Source organism: Centropristis striata, chromosome 6, assembly GCF_030273125.1.
Source record: "Centropristis striata isolate RG_2023a ecotype Rhode Island chromosome 6, C.striata_1.0, whole genome shotgun sequence".
NCBI lineage: Eukaryota > Metazoa > Chordata > Actinopteri > Perciformes > Serranidae > Centropristis > Centropristis striata.
Window position 1 is genome coordinate 39,372,085 of NC_081522.1, and position 24,033 is coordinate 39,396,117.

The 24,033-nt window shown below is 36.9% G+C and overlaps 2 protein-coding genes across 4 annotated transcripts; both read right to left on the reverse strand.

Moving 5' to 3' along the window:
- Window positions 1-1,124: 1,124 nt before the first annotated feature.
- plex9.2 (PML-like exon 9.2) lies at window positions 1,125-5,902 on the reverse strand. Its single transcript, XM_059335629.1, has 3 exons — window positions 5,706-5,902; window positions 5,488-5,596; window positions 1,125-2,288 (listed from the first exon to the last, which is right to left on the reverse strand). The coding sequence occupies exons 2-3, from the start codon at window positions 5,564-5,566 to the stop codon at window positions 1,603-1,605; spliced, it is 765 nt and encodes a 254-aa protein (XP_059191612.1). The 5' UTR covers window positions 5,567-5,596; window positions 5,706-5,902; the 3' UTR covers window positions 1,125-1,602.
- Window positions 5,903-9,114: 3,212 nt separating this feature from the next.
- LOC131973920 (DNA polymerase III PolC-type-like) lies at window positions 9,115-23,486 on the reverse strand. Of its 3 annotated transcripts, XR_009394595.1 has the most exons (5): window positions 23,368-23,486; window positions 19,509-19,663; window positions 18,597-18,651; window positions 11,396-12,717; window positions 10,067-10,205 (listed from the first exon to the last, which is right to left on the reverse strand). XR_009394595.1 is itself a non-coding variant. In XM_059336057.1 (4 exons), exons 3-4 carry the CDS (start codon window positions 18,649-18,651, stop codon window positions 9,676-9,678), a joined length of 585 nt encoding a protein of 194 aa, XP_059192040.1. In that variant the 5' UTR covers window positions 19,509-19,663; window positions 23,368-23,486; the 3' UTR covers window positions 9,115-9,675. The 3 variants fall into 3 exon arrangements, 2 of the variants coding, with proteins under 2 accessions (XP_059192040.1, XP_059192039.1); XM_059336057.1 differs by lacking the exon at window positions 11,396-12,717 and having other exon boundaries at window positions 9,115-10,205; XM_059336056.1 differs by having other exon boundaries at window positions 10,065-12,717.
- Window positions 23,487-24,033: the final 547 nt, after the last annotated feature.

A 24,033-nucleotide genomic window follows, 5' to 3' on the forward strand; every position in this document is an offset into this window, starting at 1 on the left:
TTAGTCCAAAACGACAAATTAGAATAATAAACTAAGAAGAGGCAATAAATGGTGAAGAAAGAAGCAAATAACCAGCAGATTTAACCCTCTAGGCTCACTTTAATTTAACCCTTTCAGAACCTTAAGGATGAAAATGCCGATAAAAACTTTACAGATTAATATTTTTTTCTACTTTTTTCTGCATAAACCTCTTAAAGAAAACAAATTCAAAGATTTTGAGGGTTTTAAACCTTTAAATGCCAGTTTGATTGCACAATGTCACTGATGTTTTTTAAGGGAGAAAAAAAAACACAAAAATTTAGTTACTTTCCATATAATAAATATTTTTTGGCTGGTGCATTTGTTTTTATCACAGCCTTAGATATGTCAAAGATTAAGCACAAAACAGATTTTGATGCATTTTTTGTATTTTGTGTAGTGGATATATACCGTATATCAATATTCAGACTAAGTATATCTGGATATGGCTTTTGGTCCATATCGCCCAGCCCTACCTAGTGGTCCCAGAGGGTTAAACAGCCGTCTTAAAATTCCTATTAATGCAACAGCGCCTCCTATATACTGTTCAATCTGTTCAATATTGTGCAATAAATCTAAGTGCATGTTTTTGGTCCTATTAACATCATATGAACTCTGATCTCACCTCTCAAAAGCCTCCAACAGCTGCTGGAAGGATCCCAGCTGGTTTTCACTGGAGGAAACTTCAGGAGGACCAGCAGCCGTCTGGGTTTGTTCAGTTAAACCAGGGATGGGCAACTGGAGGCCCGGGGGGCCGCATACGGCCCTCACCCTCACTTGAAGTGGCCCTCAGTACAACTACATGCATTTGAGCATGAAATCTTAAAAGTGCTGTGTAAAAATGCACAAAATTACTTCTTGCAATTAATGTTGGTCTGCTGATTATTTTTTATTTGCTTATAAACCTTTTGTATTCCTATTTATACTGTTATACATGAGCATGAAATGTTTTTGTGTCTTTTTGTGTCTTTTTTAGTCATTTTGTGTCTTTTTTGGGTCATTTTGAGTCTTTTTTTTTCTTTTTGTGTCTTTTTTAGTCATTTTGTGTCTTTTTTGGGTCATTTTGAGTCTTTTTTTAGTCATTTTGTGTCTTTTTTTAAGTCATTATGAGTCTTTTTTGAGTCATTTTGGGTCTTTTTTTGGGTCATTTTGTGTCTTTTCTTGGGTCATTTTGTGTGAAATGTCTTTTTTTTGGTCATTGTGTCTATTGTCATTTTTGTGTCTTGGTCCTTTAGTCCAACATAAAATGTGATTTTAAATCTTTTTTTTTCTGATCTTAAAAGTGCAGTGTAAAAATGCACAAAATTACTTCTTGCAATTAATGTTAGTCTGCTGTTCTTGCACTGAAAAATAAAGAAATCACAGTAAGTGGTTATTTTTTGTTTGCTTCAAACCTTTTGTATTCCTATTTATACTGTTAAACATGTATTTGAGCATGAAATATGTTAAGTTACTGCACTGTAAACATATTTAAAATTGCAGTTTCATCATATCTGGTTAAGTGCACGCTCCTATATGTGGCCCTGTGGTAGTGAACATGAAACATTGTGGCCCCCTGCAGCATTTAAGTTGCCCATCCCTGAGTTAAACAGTCACACGGTGAGTTTCATGTTTTCCTTCGTGTCCTTGTCTTCTTTGCTCTCTGAGAGCTTCACTGTGTGTCTGAAATGTTCCCACAGGGGGCGCTGTGCTGCTGCCCCCCCCGCTCCCTTTAGGTGGAGCAGCAGGTTTGAGTCCCATGGTGTCCAGGGTGAACCGGTGCCTGCAGACCAGCTCTGCTGTGGGCTGCAGCACGCTGTAAAGAGCCTGTAGAGCCCGAACGTCCTCCAAAGCATCATGGGCCTTGTAGTCCAGCCCCAGCAGCTCCCTCACCAGGTTCTCCTGCCGGAAACTCTGGAGGCCGCGCTCCTTCAGCATCTCGCGGGCCAGCGGTAGAGTGTCCACGTAGCCCGAGACCGCCGCCTCGAACTCCCCTCTGAGGTCCAGCTGGTCCAGAGCCCGGGCCAGCAGCGGGCAGTCGAAGCGCCGGATGTTGTGTCCGATGACGAGGGGGCGCCCCAGCATGTGGAGGAAGGCGATGAAGGAGACCAGGACCTCCCGCAGAGAGTTGGTGAGGACCAGCCGGCGGTGCAGGTAGAGTCGGTGTCTGCGGACCCTGAAGCCCGTCACTCTGGCTGCTCCTCGCTCCATCCGACAGCGAGGGATGACGTAGAGGTTGAGAGAGTGACCTCCGCTCACTGCAGCCAGCTGGACCATCTCACACGTCTGACCTGCTCAGAGACAACATCACGCCATGAGCTTCAGAGGGTTTTATTCACGGAGAGACACCGAGGGTTGAATCAAAAAAAACTTTGATGATAAGATCTTAGGCTGACTCACGAGCTGTGAGTACGATCATATAGGGCGGGGCGATATATCGATTAGAGCTGCAACTAACGATTATTTTCATTATCAATTTATCTGTCGATTATTTAAACGATTAATCGATTAGTTGTTTGGTCAATAAAATGTTGGGGAAAAAAATGAAGACATGAAAGGGTCACACTTTAATCCGTAACACCGGTGTCCAAACAAAAACCCACAAACAATGAAACTGTTTGGACAGCTCGTAGGATTATCACCATAGGAGTTAAATAAATTAGTGTCTGATGCTGTGGAAACTTTAAAACATTACCAATATAGTTTTAATCATCATTACGCTGGGGACCGGGGTGTTCTGGATTAAAAAGCGACCCTGTTAACAGGAGACTATTACCCAGATGTGCCTGTGGTTCGGTTGTCATGGCAGTTGATGAAAACAGAAGAGAATAACTTTACGTAGCTGTCTGGTTTTTCAATAAAAAGTCAAAATTAGTTCCAGTAATTCACTGGAGTCTGTTTATTGAGTACGTTTATGAGCCATCGGCCCGTTTAGACGTTAAAAATGCAGTTGTGGTAATCACCTTTTAACAGGGTGGCACTTTTATCAGTAACACCGGTGTCCAAACAAGAACCCACAAACAGTGATTATCACCAATTAAATACAGTTTTTCTCAATGGCTTTGGTGCATTTCTCACATCAATATTAACATTTGCACAACAGTTAGTTCAACCTTCACAACATTTAGTCATTAGTACACATCATAGCAGCAGTTTCTCCTTACAACAAATTACATATGCTTTTGGACAGTCATCAAGAGCTTTCATACAACTCTCTGCTGTTTTATAACTTTATCATTTGCTCATGTCATGTCAGTCAAAATTAACTATACTTGTGAATGCTGAATAGTCATTCCATATAAAACTAATAGTCCTCATTTCATTGCTTGAGTCATTACATACAAAAATGTTGAACTCGTTGTCAAAATCTGTCAAGCAAATTTTTTATATTTTTTCACAGAGACACAGAAATGGAAGGTCAGCCGCGTGGAGGAGGGGTGAGAGTGCGGGGAGGAAGAGGAAGAAGAGGCCAAGTACATAGGCAGATTACTGATGAAATCAGGGCTACAATTGTGGACCATGTTGTTAATCACGGCCTCATAATGGCTGAGGCTGGTTGAAGGGTGCAGCCAAATGTTGGGAGAACCACTGTAAATTCAATTATAAAAACATTTCGTGGGGAGAACGGGTGTGTATAAATGGACAGTAATTCAGCACTAAACAATTTGCACTGCACTGCTGTCATTGTGTCATTTGCCATTTTACGTAACTGTTTTTTACTCTGCACCACATAGGATTGCAAGACAACCTAGTAGAGGTGGAAGAGGGCCCACTTTTACTCCACAACAAGAGGAAGCCATTTGTGCAATGGTGGTTGCAAACAATGCAATAAGGTTGAGAGAGATACAAAGTGCTGTTAAAGAGGATGACATCTTTTAAAATCGCTACAATTGAAACAGAGTATACAAGAGTGTTCAGAAGAAATTAAATGAGCATGAAACAATTGTACAAAGTGCCATTTGAACGGAACAGCAACAGAATAAAGGAGACCCGTCACCAGTATGTACAGGTAAGACATGTATGTGTTCTATGCATACTCTAATGTTCAGTGCTGTAAACTGTTTACTTTGTGTAGTGTAATGCACTACAATTACATGACAGTTCTTTGTATGTGTATTTACACGACATACTGTACCATATGTTGACCAAAATGCATTATGTTACACAGGAAAAGTTATAGTTTTTCTCGCCCTCTCTTCTTTTATTCAAGCGTGTAGGCTGCTGGAGCTGGAGGCCAGGGAACCGCTGCACACATTCATATACCTTGATGAGGCAGGTTTCAATCTGGCAAATGGTAGAAGACATGGAAGGAATCTCATTGGACAGAGAGCAACCATCGATGTCCAACCAGGAGGGAATACTACAATGTGTGCAGCCATCTCAGAAAACGGCGTCCTATTGAGAACGTTTATGAGCCACCAGCCTCTTTAGACGTTTAAAATTAAGTTGTCGTAATTACCTTTTAACAGGGTCACACTTTAATCCGTAACACTGGTGTCCAAACAAGAACCTACAAACAATGAAGCTGTTCGGACAGCTCACATGATTATCACCATAGGAGTTAAATAAATTAGTGTCTGATGCTGTGGAAACTTTAAACCATTACCAATGTAGTTTTATCTGTCATTAATCTGGGGACCGGGGTGTTCTGGATTAAAAAGCGACCCTGTTAACAGGCGACTATTACCCAGATGTGCCTGTGGTTCATTAAAAAGTCAAAATTAATCACAGGAGTCTGTTTATGAGCCACCAGCCCGTTTAGACGTTTGAAATCTAGTTGTCATAATCACTTTTCAACAGGGTCACACTTTAATCCGTAACACCGGTGTCCAAACAAGAACCCACAATCAGGGAAAACGTTTGGACAGCTCTTATGATTTTCACCATAGGAATAAAAATAAATTAGTGTACTGATGCTGTGAAAACTTTATACAATTACCAATATAGTTTTACCTACAGATATATGACATTAATCTGGGGACCGGGGTGTTATGGGTTAAAAAGCGACCCTGTTAACAGGCGACTATTAACCGGATGTGCCTGTGGTTCAGTTGTCACGGCAGTTGATTAAAACAAAGGAGAATAATGTTACGTAGCTGCTCTCTGTGTTTCGTTTTATATTAAAAAAAAAATCAAAAATTAGTCACTGGAGTCTGTTTATTGAGTAAGTTTATGAGCCAAAAGCCCGTTTAGACGTTTAAAATGCAGTTGTCGTGATCACTTTTTAACAGGGTCACACTTTAATCCGTAACACCGGTGTCCAAACAAGAACCCACAAACAATGACGTAGTCGCCATTTTCACTTCCGGACAGCCATTTGGTAATCACGCCCCCTTAACGCGTCATCACAATCACGTGACTGAAACCAAGCTATTATCACCATAGGAGTTAAATAAATGACTGTACTGTTGCTAGGTAAACTTTATATCATTACTAGTACAGTTTTATCCGTCATAATATCTCATATAAAGCATAAATAGATCTTCTCACCGAGCCCGGTGGTCTCCAGGTCGAAGAAAACCAGCGACCGTTGAGACTTTTCAGCTCCGTCTGAATCATTATTTTGCATCCCGCCGCGGCCAAAGTGTCAATAATGTTTCTGAAATACAGCAGCCACAGTTATGTTTGTTTAATAAACCACACAGAGACACTTTAGAGACATTATTCAGCGTGAACACTGGACACTTTCCCTCCGTGTTTTTAAATACCTGCCGAGCCGGAAGTTCAAAACTCCTTTCAAAACAAAAGCCTCGCTGAAGATGAATTGAACAGGAGAAATAAATTGTAGTTTATTGCTGTTAAACATGCGCTGACTTAAACATATGTAGATATAATATCAATGGTGTATATTTGTAGTAAGTTAAAGTAATATTTTCCGACAAAAAAACAAGAAATACAGCTTCGAAATTTTATTTATATACAGTCTATGCTTCGAAATGATTTTTCTGTGAAATTATTTCTTCTTTTGTGAAAAATGAACCCAGTACAGCTGTCTCAAACACAGTGCTGCCCCCCGCAGGATACAGGTGGAAGTGCAACGAGCTGGTCAATAAAAAGCATGTTGTGTAAAACATTCAGTGTGCATTTTATTATGCATCAATCATTTTAAATATATACACAGCAGCTCAAAAGTCTGGGGTCACTTAGAAATGTCCTTATTTTTGAAAGAAAAGCACTTTAAAAAAGTAAAATAACAGTCATTTTATAAGAATTTTTTTTTCAAAATATTTTTATTGTCAATTTTCAGAGTAACAAAGAACATACATACGCAAATAATAATAATAATGATAATAATAAAAGGTAAATAAATAAAAACTTGACACAAACTATGATATTTTAAAACAAAGTATACACAATATAATGTAGGAATGTTGAATGTCCACTTGAGTGCATCAACTGTCACAATAGGTACTCTTCAAGAACACATGATAATAATAATAATAATAATAATAATAATAATAATAATAATAATAGTAGTAGTAGTAGTAGTAGTAGTAGTAGTAAAAAATAAATAAAATAAAATAAAAAAATAGATAAACAAATAAAGAAACAAGACAAAAAAAAACTTGACACATACCATAACATACCAAAACAAATTACACACAAAGAGGCACAATATAATGTCAAAATTGTCAATAAATATGTTAGAATAGGTACTCTTTGGGGGGGCTAACTAGAGTTTCCAGTGCTCCAGGTCCAATTATTCCTCAAACCCAATTTGCCCACGTCAGCACATAAAACATGTCCAATCATACACTAGACATGTCCAAGAACATTGAAACATGTTTGATGACACACAAAACATGCTCCTTAAACATACAGTATAGCCATAAGAGAGACATCTGAGCTACATGACTAGAATTATCCAAAAACCCAGGTTAATGTAATTTTTATAACAAGTCATACAGTGTAGACCAGGGGTCTCAAACTCAAATTACCTGGCGGCTGCTGGAGGTAGTATCAAAGTGCCAAAAAAAGACACAAAATGACAGAAAAAAAACTAAATTACTTAAAAAAGACACAAAATGACCAAAAAAAGACAAAATGACTGAAAAAGTACTGAATTACTTAAAAAAGACACAAAATTATTAGAAAAGACACAAAATTACAAAAAAAAGACACAAAATTACAAAAAAAACAACACAAAATGACCAAAAAAAGACACAAAATGACTGAAAAAATACACAAAATGACCCAAAAAATACACAAAATTACTTTAAAAAGACACAAAATGACCAAAAAAAGACACAAAATGACCCAAAAAATACACAAAATTACTTTAAAAAGACACAAAATGACCAAAAAAAGACACAAAATGACCAAAAAAAGACACAAAATGACTGAAAAAATACACAAAATGACCCAAAAAATACACAAAATGACCCAAAAAATACACAAAATTACTTTAAAAAGACACAAAATGACCAAAAAAAGACACAAAATGACTGAAAAAATACACAAAATGACCCAAAAAAATACACAAAATTACTAAAAAAAGACACAAAATTATTTAAAAAAAGACACAAAATGACCAAAAAAAGACACAAAATTACAAAAAAAACACAAAATGACCAAAAAAAAGACACAAAATGACCCAAAAAAATGCACAAAATTACAAAAAAAAAAAGACACAAAATTATTAGAAAAGACACAAAATTACCAAAAAATACTTTAAAAAGACACTTTTTTTTAAAAGACACAAAATTACTTTAAAAAGACTCAATTTTTTTTTAAAAAGACACAAAATGATTAAATGACAGGTCATAGAAACCTGGGTCTTTTGGTTCCTGGCAGCTTTATACTGTACTATAATTTGAAAAAAATTAAACTCTGACTGATAGCCAATTGTTTGTGGAGAGAAAGGATGCATGTGATGTAAGGACAGACTGGAAGATGCTGAACACAGACAGAAATTAATGCAGAGGAAGTTGATACATTTGAACCAAAATCTCCTGGACTTGAGAGGTTTAAGCATGTGTGCTATATTACTGATGTCCTGTTGTGTAAGTATCTGACAACACAAGGCCACAAAGTGAAGAAAGGAAGTGGATAACAGTTGTCAGTGATGAAACAGAGTAACTGCCTGCTTGTGTCAGTGTGAGAATAAGGAAGTGTTCACGTGTGGAGAGCATGAGATGTGTGACTGTGTTCCTGAAGGTGAAGAGGACCAATGAAGACGAGACAACACCTCAGAGTAGTTACTTCATGTTAGAATAGGTGGGACGGAGCGTATAAAAGGCTTCTGACAGTCTCCATACTCACTAATCCAGAACCAGAGACTCTGGTGCACATTTCTGACTCATTGTGATCAATAAAGTGGTGATCAGCTGTGAGCTGAGCTGCATCCTTTCTCTCATCAAAGGACGAGTGGAGTGGGTGTGTGGATTGAGGTAATTCTCTCTCTATTTATTGAAAATACGCGTTTTATTTACAGTAATAACTTTATTTATATCTGATATGTAGACAAGCTGAGAAAGCCAGTTAAAGTTCAATCATAGGAGCTTTCACAGTGTGACATTTATGTTTCTAGACCATTTTTAAAATGTCAAATTTCTTTCTACAATGAAAACTATTACTATTTTTAATTTACATGCAGGTACATTTCCATAGAAACCTGTGTCTTTTGTTTGTATTTTGGGTTCCTGGCAGCTTTATACTTTGTTAATTAAAATAAAATGAAAAATCAGAATGATAGCAAAGTTTGTGTGGAGAAAAAGGAGCCATGCATGTGATGTAAGGACAGACTGAAAGATGCTGAACAGAGACAGACATTAATGCAGGAAGTTGACAGATTTGAACCAAAATCTCCTGGACTACAGAGGTTTAATAGGCCACTCATTGAAATACTTGCAAATTCCAAATTTCAACCCGAGAATATTGGAGGATATTACAAACTGCCAGAATGTGGACTGTGTAAAAAAACACATGGACCCAGGGGAAAGGGGGGTCATATTTTTTTAGAAAAAAGTTTACAAGATTAAAGTGGCAAATCTACAAGAAAATAAGTTGCAGATTTATGAGATTTGAAGTGGCGAACCTGCAAGAAAAAGTTGCTTTTTTCTCGTAAATCTGCAACTTTTTTCGCGCAGATTTGCCACTTTAATCGAGTAAATTTTCAACTTTTTTTCTGGAAATATTACCCCCTGGGTTTGTATTTTCATTTTTATTCATACTTAATATGCCCTAATATGCCATCATAGTCAAGTTCTCCTCGTACAAGTCACTGAATAATAACTGAACTGTTTCTTGCAGATTTTTTTCTAAATTTTCCACTTTTACATTGGAGGTCCAGGTCAATAAAGTTAATATTATTATATTACTATCATACTGATTGGTAGCAGTTTGTAATAGTTTGATGTCCACTGAAGTTACCAAATATAGTTCTTCGCCCGATAAAGGGTTAAGTCCCTATTTAGGGAAGTCTGGAAAACATAGTAGATTGTTGGTACCCATAATTGTGGAATATTATTTAGAGTAAATTCTCCTCACACCTTCCTCCAACACATGACAGCTGAAATTTGGTGCAAACTGTAATTTAAATAAAAAAATTTCAAAGTTGTTGAAAAGAATCAAATGAAAGTTTAATGATTTTTTATGGGAAAAGGTGTGTTTTACATACCATACTGTTTTGAAATGAAATGGAATGAACTGAATTAGATTTTCATTTTTTTAGTAATCTCAGGTTGGCTTGTTAAATCGCTTGATGACGTCTTCTTTGTCAGGATTCCAACGATTGAACAGTCGCTCCAGCCTCTTGGCGTCCTCCTTTGCATCGTGGACATCGTAGGTCTCTCCCAGGAAGAGTTCGACCAGGTCCTGCAGCTTATGACTCCTCAGTTCAGGATAGAGGAACCTGCTTAGCGGCAAGGTGTCCACAAAGCCAGACACCACCTCCTGGAACTTCCACCAGTGATGGCAACTCCGCAGCACTCTGGCGAGAATGCGTGCATCAAAACTCCACGCGTTGTGGGCGGCCAGCCACACGGGGCGTTTGAAGGAGGAGAGGAACTGGATGAAGGACTTGATAGTGCGATAAAGACCAGTAGTTGGTCTACGTATCCCGTTTCGAAACAGAAGGCCATTGTGGACGGTGAAGCCGTTAACTCGAGTGGCGCCCTCATCGATGGGACGGAGCGGGAGGATGAATTTGTCAAAGACTTCTCCACCACAGACGGCCGACAGCTGGATGATGTGACACGAGTTAGTTTCTGAAAGCAGAAAAGGGAAGGGTTGAAGGAGGACAATCAGAATCAGAATCAGAAGCCTTTATTGTCATTGCAAATAGTAACAAGTACTAGTACAACGAAATTTGCCACCAACCCGTCCAAAACGTACAAAAACACACATACAATATGATGGAGGTGAACAGGACAGGAAGACAGAGATGAAGAAAAGAAATACAGCACAACGTGAGGAGAGGAGAGGAGGAAAAAACTATGAAAAAAACCTCGGCAACATAAGCACAATACAATACAATACTGGACGTAGACCAGTTTGTCTCGCTGGGGGTACGAAGCGTCGAAGGCGTGGGTTGGGGAGGTGGTTGGGGGGGATGTATGCATATCTGTATATGTGGAAGTTTGAGTGTGTAAGCCTGAGACCCACATTTGCCCAGTACTTAATCAGTCGCTGGAATGACAAAAAGCGATAACATAGCGGTTGCTATGGAGACAACCTTATAGGCCCCAGACAGTAAGACAATTCATCTCATAATTTTGACTTTTTATCTCATAATTATGACTTTTTATCTCATAATTACGGCCACGGGGCAATCGCACAGAGCACTTGCCCCTACAGCAATAGCTGTAGCCCCGAGCACTATTGTTATACTGTGGATTTTTTCTTCTTCCTCTTCTGGACACAATTTTGTCCCGCTACAAATTATACATCAAAATGTGCGGTTTGATCGGGATCGGTGTGCTATTACTTGTCTCTACGGAATACAAATTTTTCGCAACGTAAGTTGCGAAAAACTGCCCAAAATTTTGCATTGAAGTGAATGGGACGGCTGAAAAAAATTAGCGAAAAAGAACAATAATTGGAGATTTTTAAACGTCTACTTCTCCGGCATAATTTCACCTAGAGACTCCATTTACACTTTAAACAGTAGAGATACGTTTTGTGTATTGGTGTATTAATCCACGTTTTGATAGGTCATATAGTTTTTTATCAATCCCTGTTCAATGACCATGATCATTTTTGGAGAAATTCTGAGATTATAATGGGTGTGTATTGCACGGAATGTTCGTGTCACAGTGTGTGACATCATCGCCAGAGTGTAGAGGGAGAGAAAAAATTGTCAAAAAATAAATTTGAAAACTGCGCTCCAGGCCGCAAATTCCACTCTACAGAAATAATTTATACATAGAAACGAAGGAAAATTTGTCTTCTCACTCACAATCCTCTGGTAAAGCTGTCAGAGTTATAGTTTGGGCGTAGGACGTACAGATGCGCCACCAACACGCACCAACAGCCTCATTGACTCCCATATTAAAAACACAGGAAGATTTCTGTAAAAAAGCATATTTAACAGTTTTTCAGATCGCTCTTACAAAGCTATTTCTTCCTTTTTCTTCACAAAAAACATATGTAGACGTTCAGGAAGAACTCAGGACGCTCAAAGTGAAGTCGGATCAATGATAGGTATTATGGTTTTGCCAAAAATGCTTTCTGTTCGAGGCCAGAAATTCCAGTCTGTCCACCACTGGCTGCTGTCACTGTTCAGGAACATTGGCAGTTAATTCTGTTGATTGCTCTGCTCTGATTGCCTTTGATCTTTGCTCTGATTGCCTTTGATCTTTGCTCTGATTGCCTTTGATCCTTTGATGTGATTGCCTTTGATCCTTTGATGTGATTACAGTTACAGATACACGCACGCGCGCACACTCCTCCAGATACACGTTTCACACATTTTGAGGTTAAAGGGCATAGGTTGCTGTAAAAATAAATACTTGAAAAGGAGGTTTTTTTCTGCATTTCTCAGAGATCTACTGACTGTGTGTCGTAAAAGTAACTAATATGACAAAATGAAAATACCATGATGTGATAAACGTAAATAAAACTCAGACTCTAGTCTCGGATCGACTCTGAGTCCGAGTTTAATGATTTTTATGGGAAAAGGTGTGTTTTACATAAAATACTGTTTTTAAATGGAATGGAATGAACAGAATTAGATTTTTCTTTTTTAGTAATCTTCAGTCGGGTCGGTAAATTGCTCGACGTCGTCTTCGTCAGGATCCCAATAGTTGAACAGTCGCTCCAGCATCGTGGCGTCCTCCTTTGCATCGTGGGCATCGTAGGTCTCTCCCAGGAAGTGTTTGACCAGGTACGGCTGCTTATGACTCCTCAGTTCAGGATAGAGGAACCTGCTTAGCGGCAAGGTGTCCACAAAGCCAGACACCACCTCCTGGAACTTCCACCACTGATGGCAACGCCGCAGCACTCTGGCGAGAATGGGTGCATCAAACCACCTCGCGTTGTGGGCGGCCAGCCACACGGGGCCGTCGAAGGAGGAGAGGAACTGGATGAAGGACTTGATAGTGCGATAAAGACCGGTAGTTGGTATATAATTCCCGTTTCGATACAGATAGCCATTATGGACGGTGAAGCCGTTTTCTCGAGTGGCGCCCTCATCGATGGGACAGAGTGGGAGGATGAATTCGTTAAAGACTTCTCCATCACAGACGGCCGACAGCTGGATGATGTGACACCAGTCAGTGTCTGAAAGCAGAAAAGGGGAGAGTTGAAGGAGAACAAGAGGGAAGAAGATAGAAATAATTACAGGCTATCATATTCAAAAAATTATAAAACCATTCTATTTGTACAGACCGGTCAACACTGGGCGGATCCTCTCTCCCAAGCCACACCCATAGCGGCTCACTAGAGCAGTGATTCCCAACAGGGGGGGCCGACCCCCCAAGGGGGGCGCCAAAGATCCATGGGGGGTCGCAAAGCCCTCTTGATTTTAAGGGACCTAATGAATCTAATGTGTTAAATATAGATGAGTCAGCATTTAATTCATTAGTGGGACAAAAACAACTAAATAAGGGCTACATTAAACGTTTATTCATTTATTTAAATAGAAAAATCACTATAGAAAAATGTAAAAAATAAAGGCTATATCGCGAGAATAAGGACATGTGTAACATCCCTCCTGCAGTATACACAGGTAACCTCACCTAGTGGTAACCTCACCTAGTGGCAACCTCACCTAGAGGTAACCTCACCCAGCAATAACCTCAACTAGAGGTAACCTCACCTGGCGGTAACCTCACCTAGTGGTAACCTCACCTAGTGGTAACCTCACCTAGAGGTAACCTCACCCAGCAATAACCTCAACTAGAGGTAACCTCACCTGGCGGTAACCTCACCTAGTGGTAACCTCACCTAGCAGTAACCTCACCTAGAGGTAACCTCACCTAGTGGCAACCTCACCTAGCGTTAACCTCACCTGGCGGTAACCTCACCTGGCGGTAACCTCACCTAGTGGTAACCTCACCTAGCGGTAACCTCACCTAGAGGTAACCTCACCTAGTGGTAACCTCACCTAGTGGTAACCTCACCTAGAGGTAACCTCACCTAGTGGTAACCTCACCTAGTGGTAACCTCACCTAGCAGTAACCTCACCTAGAGGTAACCTCACCTAGAGGTAACCTCACCTAGCAGTAACCTCAACTAGAGGTAACCTCACCTAGTGGCAACCTCACCTAGCAGTAACCTCACCTAGAGGTAACCTCACCTAGTGGTAACCTCACCTAGAGGTAACCTCACCTCACCTAGTGGCAACCTCATCTAGCAGTAACCTCACCTAGAGGTAACCTCACCTAGTGGTAACCTCACCTAGCGGTAACCTCACCTAGCGGTAACCTCACCTAGCGGTAACCTCACCTAGCGGTAAACTCACCTAGAGGTAACCTCACCTAGCGGTAACCTCACCTAACAACAGAAACACAGAGCTAATAGAAAAGTGGCGGAACGTCAGGGAGACGAAAATGCTGAATATCTCAAAAATAAAAAGAGAGGGTACCATGAAAGTCACATTGAGTTCGGCTTCATAGAAGCAATGGACAATGGGGGGTCGACAAAGTTTACAATGGTAAAAATGTAGGACCCTCAAGAAAAAGGTTGGGAACCACTGCTCTACCTGATGGAAACACCTTATGAATTGTGCTGACCAACGGTCTGTTCTGTTGTTCAGGTTGAAGATCTGGTAGCTTTTTTTATCAGCAAACTGTTCATTGTTGTGTTTTTTTCTCTGCATTTTTCAGAGATCTACTGACTTTGTGTCGTGACAATCATGGAGTGACTGACGGCGATGGAAAATCGACTGGATCGATCCGGAGACCAGTATGGACATTTAATTATGGACAAGATGAGTAGCAGAAAGTTGTATGCTGCCACTTTCGTCTAAGCCCAAATTCCAGTCTTATCTGGCCTCCCCCAAACAGCCCTGGCTCAAGGCCGTTATGGATAAAATTCCCCTGTTGAGCGCTGCAGTGAGACTCTTTTTTTCATAGTTTTTTCCTCCTTTCCTCTCCTCAAGTTGTGCTGTATTTTTTTCTCTTCATCTCTGTCTTCCTGTCCTGTTCACCTCTTTCATATATATATATTTTTCTATTTTATTTGATAGGGACAATGCAGTTAGCATAGATACAGGACATGCATCTGATGTGCTGCATATAGATTTATAGCTTCAGCTAATTTTCAACTCCCGTCCCTAGTTGGGCTTTTACAACTACATACAAAATCACAATACTATAAAAATCCAATATACAATTACCCCATCTACAAAATAGTATAAAATTACAATTACAATATAGATTTACCCTGAGAAAAAATAGATAAATAAAAAATAAACCCTGAATAAATATAGCTTAGAGTTTAAGATCATCATAAATCTATACAACAATAAGGAGAAAGAAAGAAAAGAGAGAAAAGGAGAAAAAAAAAAAAACAATCTTACATACCAATCCAAGGTAACTACTAATACTAATATATACAATAATAATACAAAGGATAAAAAGAAAAACATTACAACCCAATGCAAAATAACTACTTTGACTATAAGACTTTAAGAATGGGTACAGCTCTGGTTTGCTTTAAGCCACATATATTGTATATGTGTTTTATACGTTTTGGAAGGGTTGATGGCAAATTTTGTTGTACTAGTACTTGTTACTCTGTGCAATGACAATAAAGGCAATAAAGGCTTCTGATTAAACCTCTGAAGTCCAGGAGATTTTGGTCCAAATTTGTCAACTTCCTATGCATTTGTTTCTGTCTGTGTTTAGCATGTTCCAGTCTGTCCTTACATCACATGCATGGCTCCTTTTTGTCGACAAACACTTGGCTATCAGTCTGATTTTTCATTTTATTTTAATTAACAAAGTATAAAGCTGCCAGGAACCCAAAATACAAACAAAAGACACAGGTGTCTATGGAAATGTACCTTTTTTTTTTTTTTGCCATTTATACACACAAAAACAGCAGAAAAAAATATAAATAATAAAACTACAACACAGTCTATGTGCATGTAAATTAAAAATAGTAATAGCTTTCATTGTAGAAAGAAAATTCACATTTTAAAAATGGTCTAGAAACATAAATGTCACACTGTGAAAACTCCTATGATGCACTTTCAACTGGCTTTCTCAGCTTGTCTATGATATGATATGTTATATAAATAAAGTTATTACTGTAAATAAAACGTGTATTTTCAATAAATAGATGGACTCCAGAGGGTTAAAGTGACTAATATGACAAAATGAAAATACCACGAGGCGATAAACGTTAATAAAACGAGTCTCGTCTACAGATTGTCTCAGAAACGGTGTGGCGTGTTCTCTCCTGTTGGGCGGTTGCTGGTTATGAGTCAGATGAGGCTGATTGTGGTTTTCATGAGAAGAGTGCCTTACAGTTGTCAAAGAGGGATTTACAGCATTTATTGCGGTTTCTAAATTCTTGTAGATGACGAGATTTTTGAAATTCTTCCAGAAACACAAAAGCTCAAACTCAGACAACAGGAACCCCGACGGACTGTTGAACAATAAAACTTTAGAGCATCCTCAGTTCCTAAAGAGTGAATATTAACAATAAACAACAAGGTTTATCAGTTTGAACATTAACTTATTGTCTCTGTTCAACGTCCCAGATTTTTTACAATCGGGGTTGAAGAATAATGCGTGTAATAATAATTAAATTTGAATGTTCCAGCTGTTAAATAAGTGTGACTCATCTCAACCTGTTCCACGGGATGTGGTTGGTTTGTGGTTTTGGGCAGAAATGATCCTCTGCTTATGAATCTGTTGACGTCTTTAATGCCAGCTCGAGTTAGACAATCACAGCCACCACCTTGAATAAAAAGACGCCTGTCGTCTCATCAATCGTGACGTCTTTGGAAATGAATGCGTTTAAAATTCCACTGACTCATGTTAGAATAATCAGTGATTCTGTCTCTGTGGATGTTGGTCACTGTCTATGCGTGCGTAATTCACTAACTGTGTCTGTAACTGTGTATGTAAAAGTAATTCACTAACTGTGCATTTATAGATGAATCATGTAAGATGCTTTGATACAATGCTCATGTGCTAATATTGTTTTAACACTGTGATTACTCTAAATACATCCATAATTAATACAATTACTCCATCTGCTCAAACTTTCTCTGTCCTACTTTGAGTAAGATTCTATAATCACAAAAATATATATTTTATGTTTTATATTTTATATACACATCGCAAAATCTGTGTCTCCAATAATATCTCTGTAAGTCATATCAAGGCAGGAAGTGGTGATTTGAAAGTTGGTTCCAGGTCATGGACATGGTGTGCTGAGCAGAAAGATAGCTGTCTTCTCTGCTCGGTGACATGCCGTGTCCACAATATTGATTAAAACTGACAAATCAATGGATCGGCGCAGAGAAATAGGTGAGGATTTTGTGTTGGAGTCAGATAATTTAAATTTAAAGGTTTCCTCAATGCATTTCTCTAACACTCAGTGGCTCAAAATCAGTTGTGGGAATAAATTCTCTCATACTTTGGATTTGAGTCACAAAATCAATCTGTGAACTGTTAGATGAATCTGAATTGATGCTTTCTCTAATAAACTTTAACCTCACAAGAGACAGATGCCTCTGTGAGAATAGAAGCCAATAAAAGTAGAAACTGAAACACACTGTTGTGGTAAATAACTGAAGAAACCATATTCAATGAGAACTCACCAAAATGAGAAGAAGTTGTCTTTTGTCAGTTTGTTGAATCTTGCCGGATTAGAGAGAGTTTCAACAGTTTACATGTCTAATTACAATCTGAAGTAAATCTGATGAGAGAAAGCAGTAAAAACGCTTTGGTGACACTCGACCTTAAAAGTCCATCTGTATTTTTTCTGAACTGTATTTTATTGTGAAGGACAGAAGTACGGTCCAGGTGTGTTAATAACGATGGTTGATAACGGTGATATTTATTTGGCTTACAGAAACATCCAATTTCCCCCGAAAAACTCAGCAGCCCCCATTGTTTAATTGTTTTATTGTTTTACAGTGTGGAGATCCAAGTGTCGGATTTGGGATAGCCTACAGTTAGCTCACGGCTAATTCACTGGCGTTAGCGTCCTTTAGCCGACTCCGGTAAACCCAAGGCTAACGTACACGGTTAAAACAATATACGGTTCAAAAGATAAGAAGTTAGACTTTAGTTTGACACCATTTAATTAATTGGAGGCATAACATGATCATTTATATTAGTAGTTAATGTGAAATTTTGATCGAATCTTAGCCGAGCGGTGTCCCAATTGGGAAACAGTTACGTTAACAATCCTAGCGTGGTAATGTTAGCGGCCGATCGATAGCATGCTAACGTTAGCGGCCGATCGATAGCATGCTAATGTTAGCGGCCGATCGATAGCATGCTAATGTTAGCGGCCGATCGATAGCATGCTAATGTTAGCGGCCGATCGATAGCATGCTAATGTTAGCGGCCAATTGATAGCATGCTAATGTTAGAGGCCCATCATAGTGTGCTAACATAAGAGGCTGATCAATAGCATGCTAATGTCTTTGCAGCACGTTTTCTAAATGCTGTGTTTTTGTTGTCAAATTGATGAAGATGTTTTCTCAATTTGCTTGTGTTTTGTGTATTTGCATGCGTTTTCTTAAGCTGCAGCGCTTATAGAGCTTTCAGGGCCACCGTAGTTTATTCTCCATGTGTCATTTAAAATAAATTGTTTGCACTAACCAGATCCTGTTAAAAACATTCAATTCTGCTCCTCAGAGACACTGTGAAGACATGATTGATTCTGCTGAGACCAACGGTCACGTGACAAATATTCACTGAGAATCTGTTTACACAGAGCAGAGAGGAGAGGACAGGAGAGGCTGTTTACACAGAGCAGAGGGGAGAGGACAGGAGAGGCTGTTTACACAGAGCAGAGAGGAGAGGACAGGAGAGGCTGTTTACACAAGTGTTTTACACAGAGTTATTACTTTATGCAACACGATGTGGCAAAAGGTTGAAGATGAAAGAATTATTATAACACTGACTGTTATCAAATAAGGTAGATAAAAGACTCTTTAATTTAATTGTGACTTATGAGAATGAACGTACTGAGCCCAGTGGTCTCCAGGTCAAAGAAGACGATGGTTCCATCATCATATTCCATCTGCAGGAGAATAAAGAGAAACAGACGTGAACACCTGAAATATCTGAAATGACACTATTGTCTTTTTCTGCTGAGTATTTAATAATAATAATAATAATACATTACATTTATATAGCGCTTTTAAAGGTACTCAAAGTCGCTTAACATGACAGGAAATTAGACACACACAAACACAAAATACATTTTATATAACTTTATACTTCTACTAAACTACATTTTAGAGGTAAATATTGTACTTTTTACTCCACTACATTTAGCTGACAGCTTTAGATACTTTACAGGTCGAGTTTTTTTTTGTTTTTTTAATTAAACTGTTATATTTCGATAATTATAATAAGATCATCAGAATTTATTTAGTTTAGACTAGAAATTTAGTCGTCACAGCAGCAGACACATAGATATAGAAAACAGAATAGAAAATATGCAATTCTGCTATTTGGCATTTATTATTAATATAAATATATATTTTTGTGTTTGTTTCTTTAACTGTCAGTACTTTACATTTCACAGATATTGCACATTGGAGAAAATATATTTTAGCGTGAAAAAGGTTGTTGCATGTAGTGGTATGATCATCAATGAATAAATATATTTAAATATATGCAGAGATATACACAGTAAGAGAGGTATTAGCAAATAAACAAGTAAAATATATAATAGTAAAGTATTGACAATTTACAATATAAACAAGAAGAAATAAAAAAGTATTAAAAATTAAAACAGAAATAAAATGTAAAAGTCTAGGAACATTAAATACAATGTTGACAGAGTCAGCAGTTGGATATTGACCATTGCACAGAGAATATTGCACATTAAATGAAATTATAGATATATTGTACAGAAATTAATATATTTACATTGTGGTTTCCAGTTGTTGTTGTCGTCAGAGGTGGAAAGTGGTGAAGTTTCCGATCAGTCCGTCCTCAGCAGGTTGGTGATGAGCAGCCTCGGGGCAGAGAGGAACCAGTGAACGTTGGTTTGCTTCTGCAGAACTTTCTGAGCAGTAAATGTTCTAAACACAGAGAAAAAATGTAGAAAAGGAGACGTTTGGACTTAATTAACACCAAACTGAGAATTTACACCACAACAATAAAAGTGGCGAGGTAATCAAAGACTCTCTGCTGAGTTCACTGACACCTCATGCAAGTCTCTACGACAAACGGTTCATTAGTTAGGAAAAGGGGCGTGGCTAATCAATAGGGGCGGGACTTTATGAAATATTATTACGTAGAACTGTTCAGTGATGGACCATCATCATGCATGACAAGTTTGACGCAGATTGGACAATGTATGGTCAAGTTATACAGTCTCGTGTTTTATGCAAAAACGCCATAATTAGCCGCAACGCCACGTCCACATAGTGTTACAGTCTGCAAAGCTTTTCATAACTTTTGATGTCAAAGGCCTTTTGATGGTACTGAACAAGTCTGAAGTGGATCGGATTAAATCTGTAGGAGTTTTATTAAAGTATGCGGCGTGGAAATGGCGAAAAACCTCTAAAAAAACGTCACTTTTCGATCCAAGATGGCCGACTTCCAGTTCGTTTTTGGGTATGGCTTCTTGAGACTTTTTGGTGCGTCTTCCCATGATACATGAATGTACCAAATTTCGTGTCTCTATGACAAACTTGTGCCAGGGGCTCAATTCTAGGGGGCGCTAGTAGGTCATTTTAGCCACATTTGCCCATTTATTGTCCGTTTGTTGTTATAATAGAGTGTCGATGATATAGTATCCTTCAAATTCAGCGGCAAGAGGGAGTGGCAGGATGTGAAACGACCAAAAGCACCAAAAAAAGCAATCATGACTTCTTCACCACATCCAGACACAAAATGACTAAAAAAAGAAACAAAATGAACAAAAAAATACACAAATAGACACAAAATGACATAAAAAAGACACAAAATGACACAAAAAAGACACAAAATGACCAAAAAAAGACACAAAAAGACAAAAAAAAGACACAAATGGACCAAAAAAAGATACAAAATGACAAAAAAAAGACACAAAATGGTTTTAAAACGACACAAAATGCCCAAAAAGACACAAAAAGACACAAAATGACTAGAAAAAGACACAAAATGACCAAAAAGACACAAATAGACACAAAATAACAAAAAAAGACACAAAATGACTAAAATGGACACAACAAAAGACACAAAATAACTAAAATAGACACAACAAAAGACACAAAATGACCAAAAAAGACACAAAACGACCAAAAAAGGACACAAATGACAAAAAAGGAAACAAAATGACCAAAAAAAGACACAAAATGGTTTAAAAAAAGACACAAAATGACCAAAAAGACACAAAAAGACACAAAATGACTAGAAAGACACAAAATGACAAAAAAAGTCACAAAACGACCAAAAAAAGACACAAAAAGACTAAAAAAAAGACAAAATGGTTTAAAAGAGACACAAAAAGACACAAAATGACCAAAAAAGACACAAAATGACTAGAGAAAGACACAAAATAACTAAAATAGACACAGCAAAAGACACAAAACGACCAGGACATTTTAGAGGAAACAGACAGCTTTAGTTACCTTTCAGGTGGAGATTTAAGATAAAAACATGATCAGTTTGAAGTGATTAGACATTAAATGAGCCGTAACTTGACAACATTCAAACACTGCTTATATAAATGCATCACCAATAATATTTTTTTTATATTTAAAACAGTGGGTTCACTCGGCATAACGAGTACTTTTACTGTTGGTACTTTGGAAACTTCAGGACTTTCCACCTCTGACGTGCTCGAGTATTTCTATTTAATTCTTCCTTTTACTTCCTTTTTTATTCCTTGTAATTAGACTCTGCTCTTGTTTTAGTGTTTATGGTTTGCTTTTATTTATTGTTTTTTAAAAGCAATTAAACTATTTATTTTTGTGTTTATTCCTGTTTTATTTGTTTTATTGTTCTTGTTTGCTTGTTTATCTACAGCACTTTGTTGCAGCTTTAGATACTTTTCAGGTCGAGATTTAACATAAACACATGAAACACATGAAAAATTAAATTTTTAATTCAACCACATTACAGTGTATTAAGTAGTTAAAATCAGCCTTAAAATATGACTTTTTATCTCATAATTATGACTTTTTATCTCATAATTGACTTTTTATCTCATAATTTCGACTGTTTATCTCACAATTTGGACTTTTGATCTCAAAATTTAGATTTTTTATCTCATAATTTACTTTTAATTTCATAATTATGGCATTTTATCTCACAATTGCGACTTTTAATCTCATAATTATGACTTTTGATCTCATAATTTCGATTTTTTTATCTCACAATTTTGATTTTTTAATCTCATAATTCCGATTTTTTTTTTATCTCACAATTTTGACTTTTTATCTCATAATTATGACTTTTTAAACCACATTACAGTATATTAAGTAGTTAATACTAAAAATCCAATGATATATTTAGAATAAATAAAACATTCTGCATAACGAGTACTTTTACTTTTGATAATCTGAGTACATTTTGAAACTTTTGTTTTCACTTCAGTAAGTTTTGAATGCAAGTAAAAATGAATAACGAGTATTATTATTATTTTATGTGACTTTATAGTTTTACTCCACTACATTTATCTGACAGCTTCAGATACTTTACAGGTCGAGATTTAACATAAAACATGATCAATTTAATTTTTAATTAAACCACATTACAGTATTTTGTTAAATATAACTTTTATCTCATCATTTCGACTTTTGATCTCATAATTTTGACTTTTTATCTCACAACTTCGGTTTTTAATCTAATAATTATGACTTTTTATCTCACAATTTCGACATTTGATCTCATAATTATGACTTTTTATCTCATAATTGGCTTTTTATTTCATAATTATGACATTTTATCTCACAATTACGACTTTTAATCTCATAATTATGACTTTTGATCTCATAAATATGACTTTTATCTTACAATTTTGACATTTTATCTCACAATTTCGATTTTTAATCTAATAATTATGGCTTTTCATCTCATAATTTCTACTTTTTATCTCACAATTCCGACTTTTGATCTCATAACTCAATTACTTTTTTTTTATCTCTCTTTGTTAGGTGTGTGTGTTTAAATAAAAAAATATTAGAACATCAATAGCTGTGCTTTTTTAATGTCTATGCTTTAGGTTTTTATAGGCATTTTCTATCTGCTTTATGTATCAGAGTGAAGCCAGTTAGAGAGTATCAGCGGATTTTACAACTGTAAAAACAGCAATTTATTGAAATTTAAGTGATATATGTGTTCAAATACAAATCACAAGTAATAACAGCGCTAAATTTGGCTGAATTATACGTATAAAGGTATAAGTAGTGAAAAAAGAAAAGCCATTTAGGAGCCGAAAAAGCTGAAACAAACGATCCGGATCACTAAAAAGAGATTAAATTCACATTTCTAGTCACTAGACCTCTTATAAAAACTATTGTTCCTCTTTTTTCCTGTAAGTCTAAATGACTAAATGTAAATGAGCTTTTACTGCGTTAAAGTTAAATCTAATATTATAATATTATTTTATTATTAACATTAAATAAATGGGTGTGCCGCGTCAGAGCGCTTCCGTCATATTCTGTGACTATAATGTTGATTTCGATGTCGAAGAAAGTTGGGAACATTGAGAATAAAATCCAGAGTTAGTTTCACTTTCATCCTGATTATTATTATTATTATTATTATTGAAAAATGAAGAAATAAATTGACTCACCGCGGCTCGCAGCTGTCGGCAGCTGTTTGATCTTCAGATTTCTTCAGAAACAATCAAACAGAGTTTCGTTTCTTAGTTTTTCTAACGGCTCGCCTTCCGCTGCTGTGTGTGTGTGTGTGTGTGTGTGTGATCTCCTAGACGTTGTGGTTAGTTTGCTCATTGTACGGAAGCCCGTTTCTGCCAATTATAAAAATAAAATAAAAAGTTGAAAGGACTTTTTATATCATAACTAGGACTTTTATCACATAATTTCAACTTATTCTCATAATTTCTAACCTTGTATCTCATAATTTCAATTTTTATCTCATAAATATGACTTTTATCTCATAATTCTAACTTTTTTATCTCATAATTATGACTTTTGTCTAATAGTTTCAACTTATTCTCATAATTTCTAACTTTTTATCTCATAATTTCTTACTTTGTATCTCAACATTTCAATTTTTTAACTCATAAATATGACTTTTATCTCATAATTCTAACTTTTTTATCTCATAATTATGACTTTTATCTCATAGTTTCAACTTATTCTCATAATTTCTAACTTTTTATCTCATAATTTCAATTTTTTATCTCATAATTATGACTTTTATCTCATAGTTTCAACTTATTCTCATAATTTCTAACTTTGTATCTCATGATTTCTAACTTTGTATCTCATAATTT

Excerpts from the sequence above, each read along its gene's own strand:
- LOC131973920 (XM_059336056.1), bottom strand. The coding sequence starts at position 18,651 with ATGGAATATGATGATGGAACCATCGTCTTCTTTGACCTGGAGACCACT. Across the intron at positions 12,718-18,596 it reads CCTGGAGACCACTGGGCTCA|ACACTGACTGGTGTCACATC; the intron begins GTACGTTCATTC and ends TTCTGCTTTCAG.
- plex9.2 (XM_059335629.1), bottom strand. The coding sequence starts at position 5,566 with ATGCAAAATAATGATTCAGACGGAGCTGAAAAGTCTCAACGGTCGCTG. Across the intron at positions 2,289-5,487 it reads CCTGGAGACCACCGGGCTCG|GTCAGACGTGTGAGATGGTC; the intron begins GTGAGAAGATCT and ends GTCTCTGAGCAG.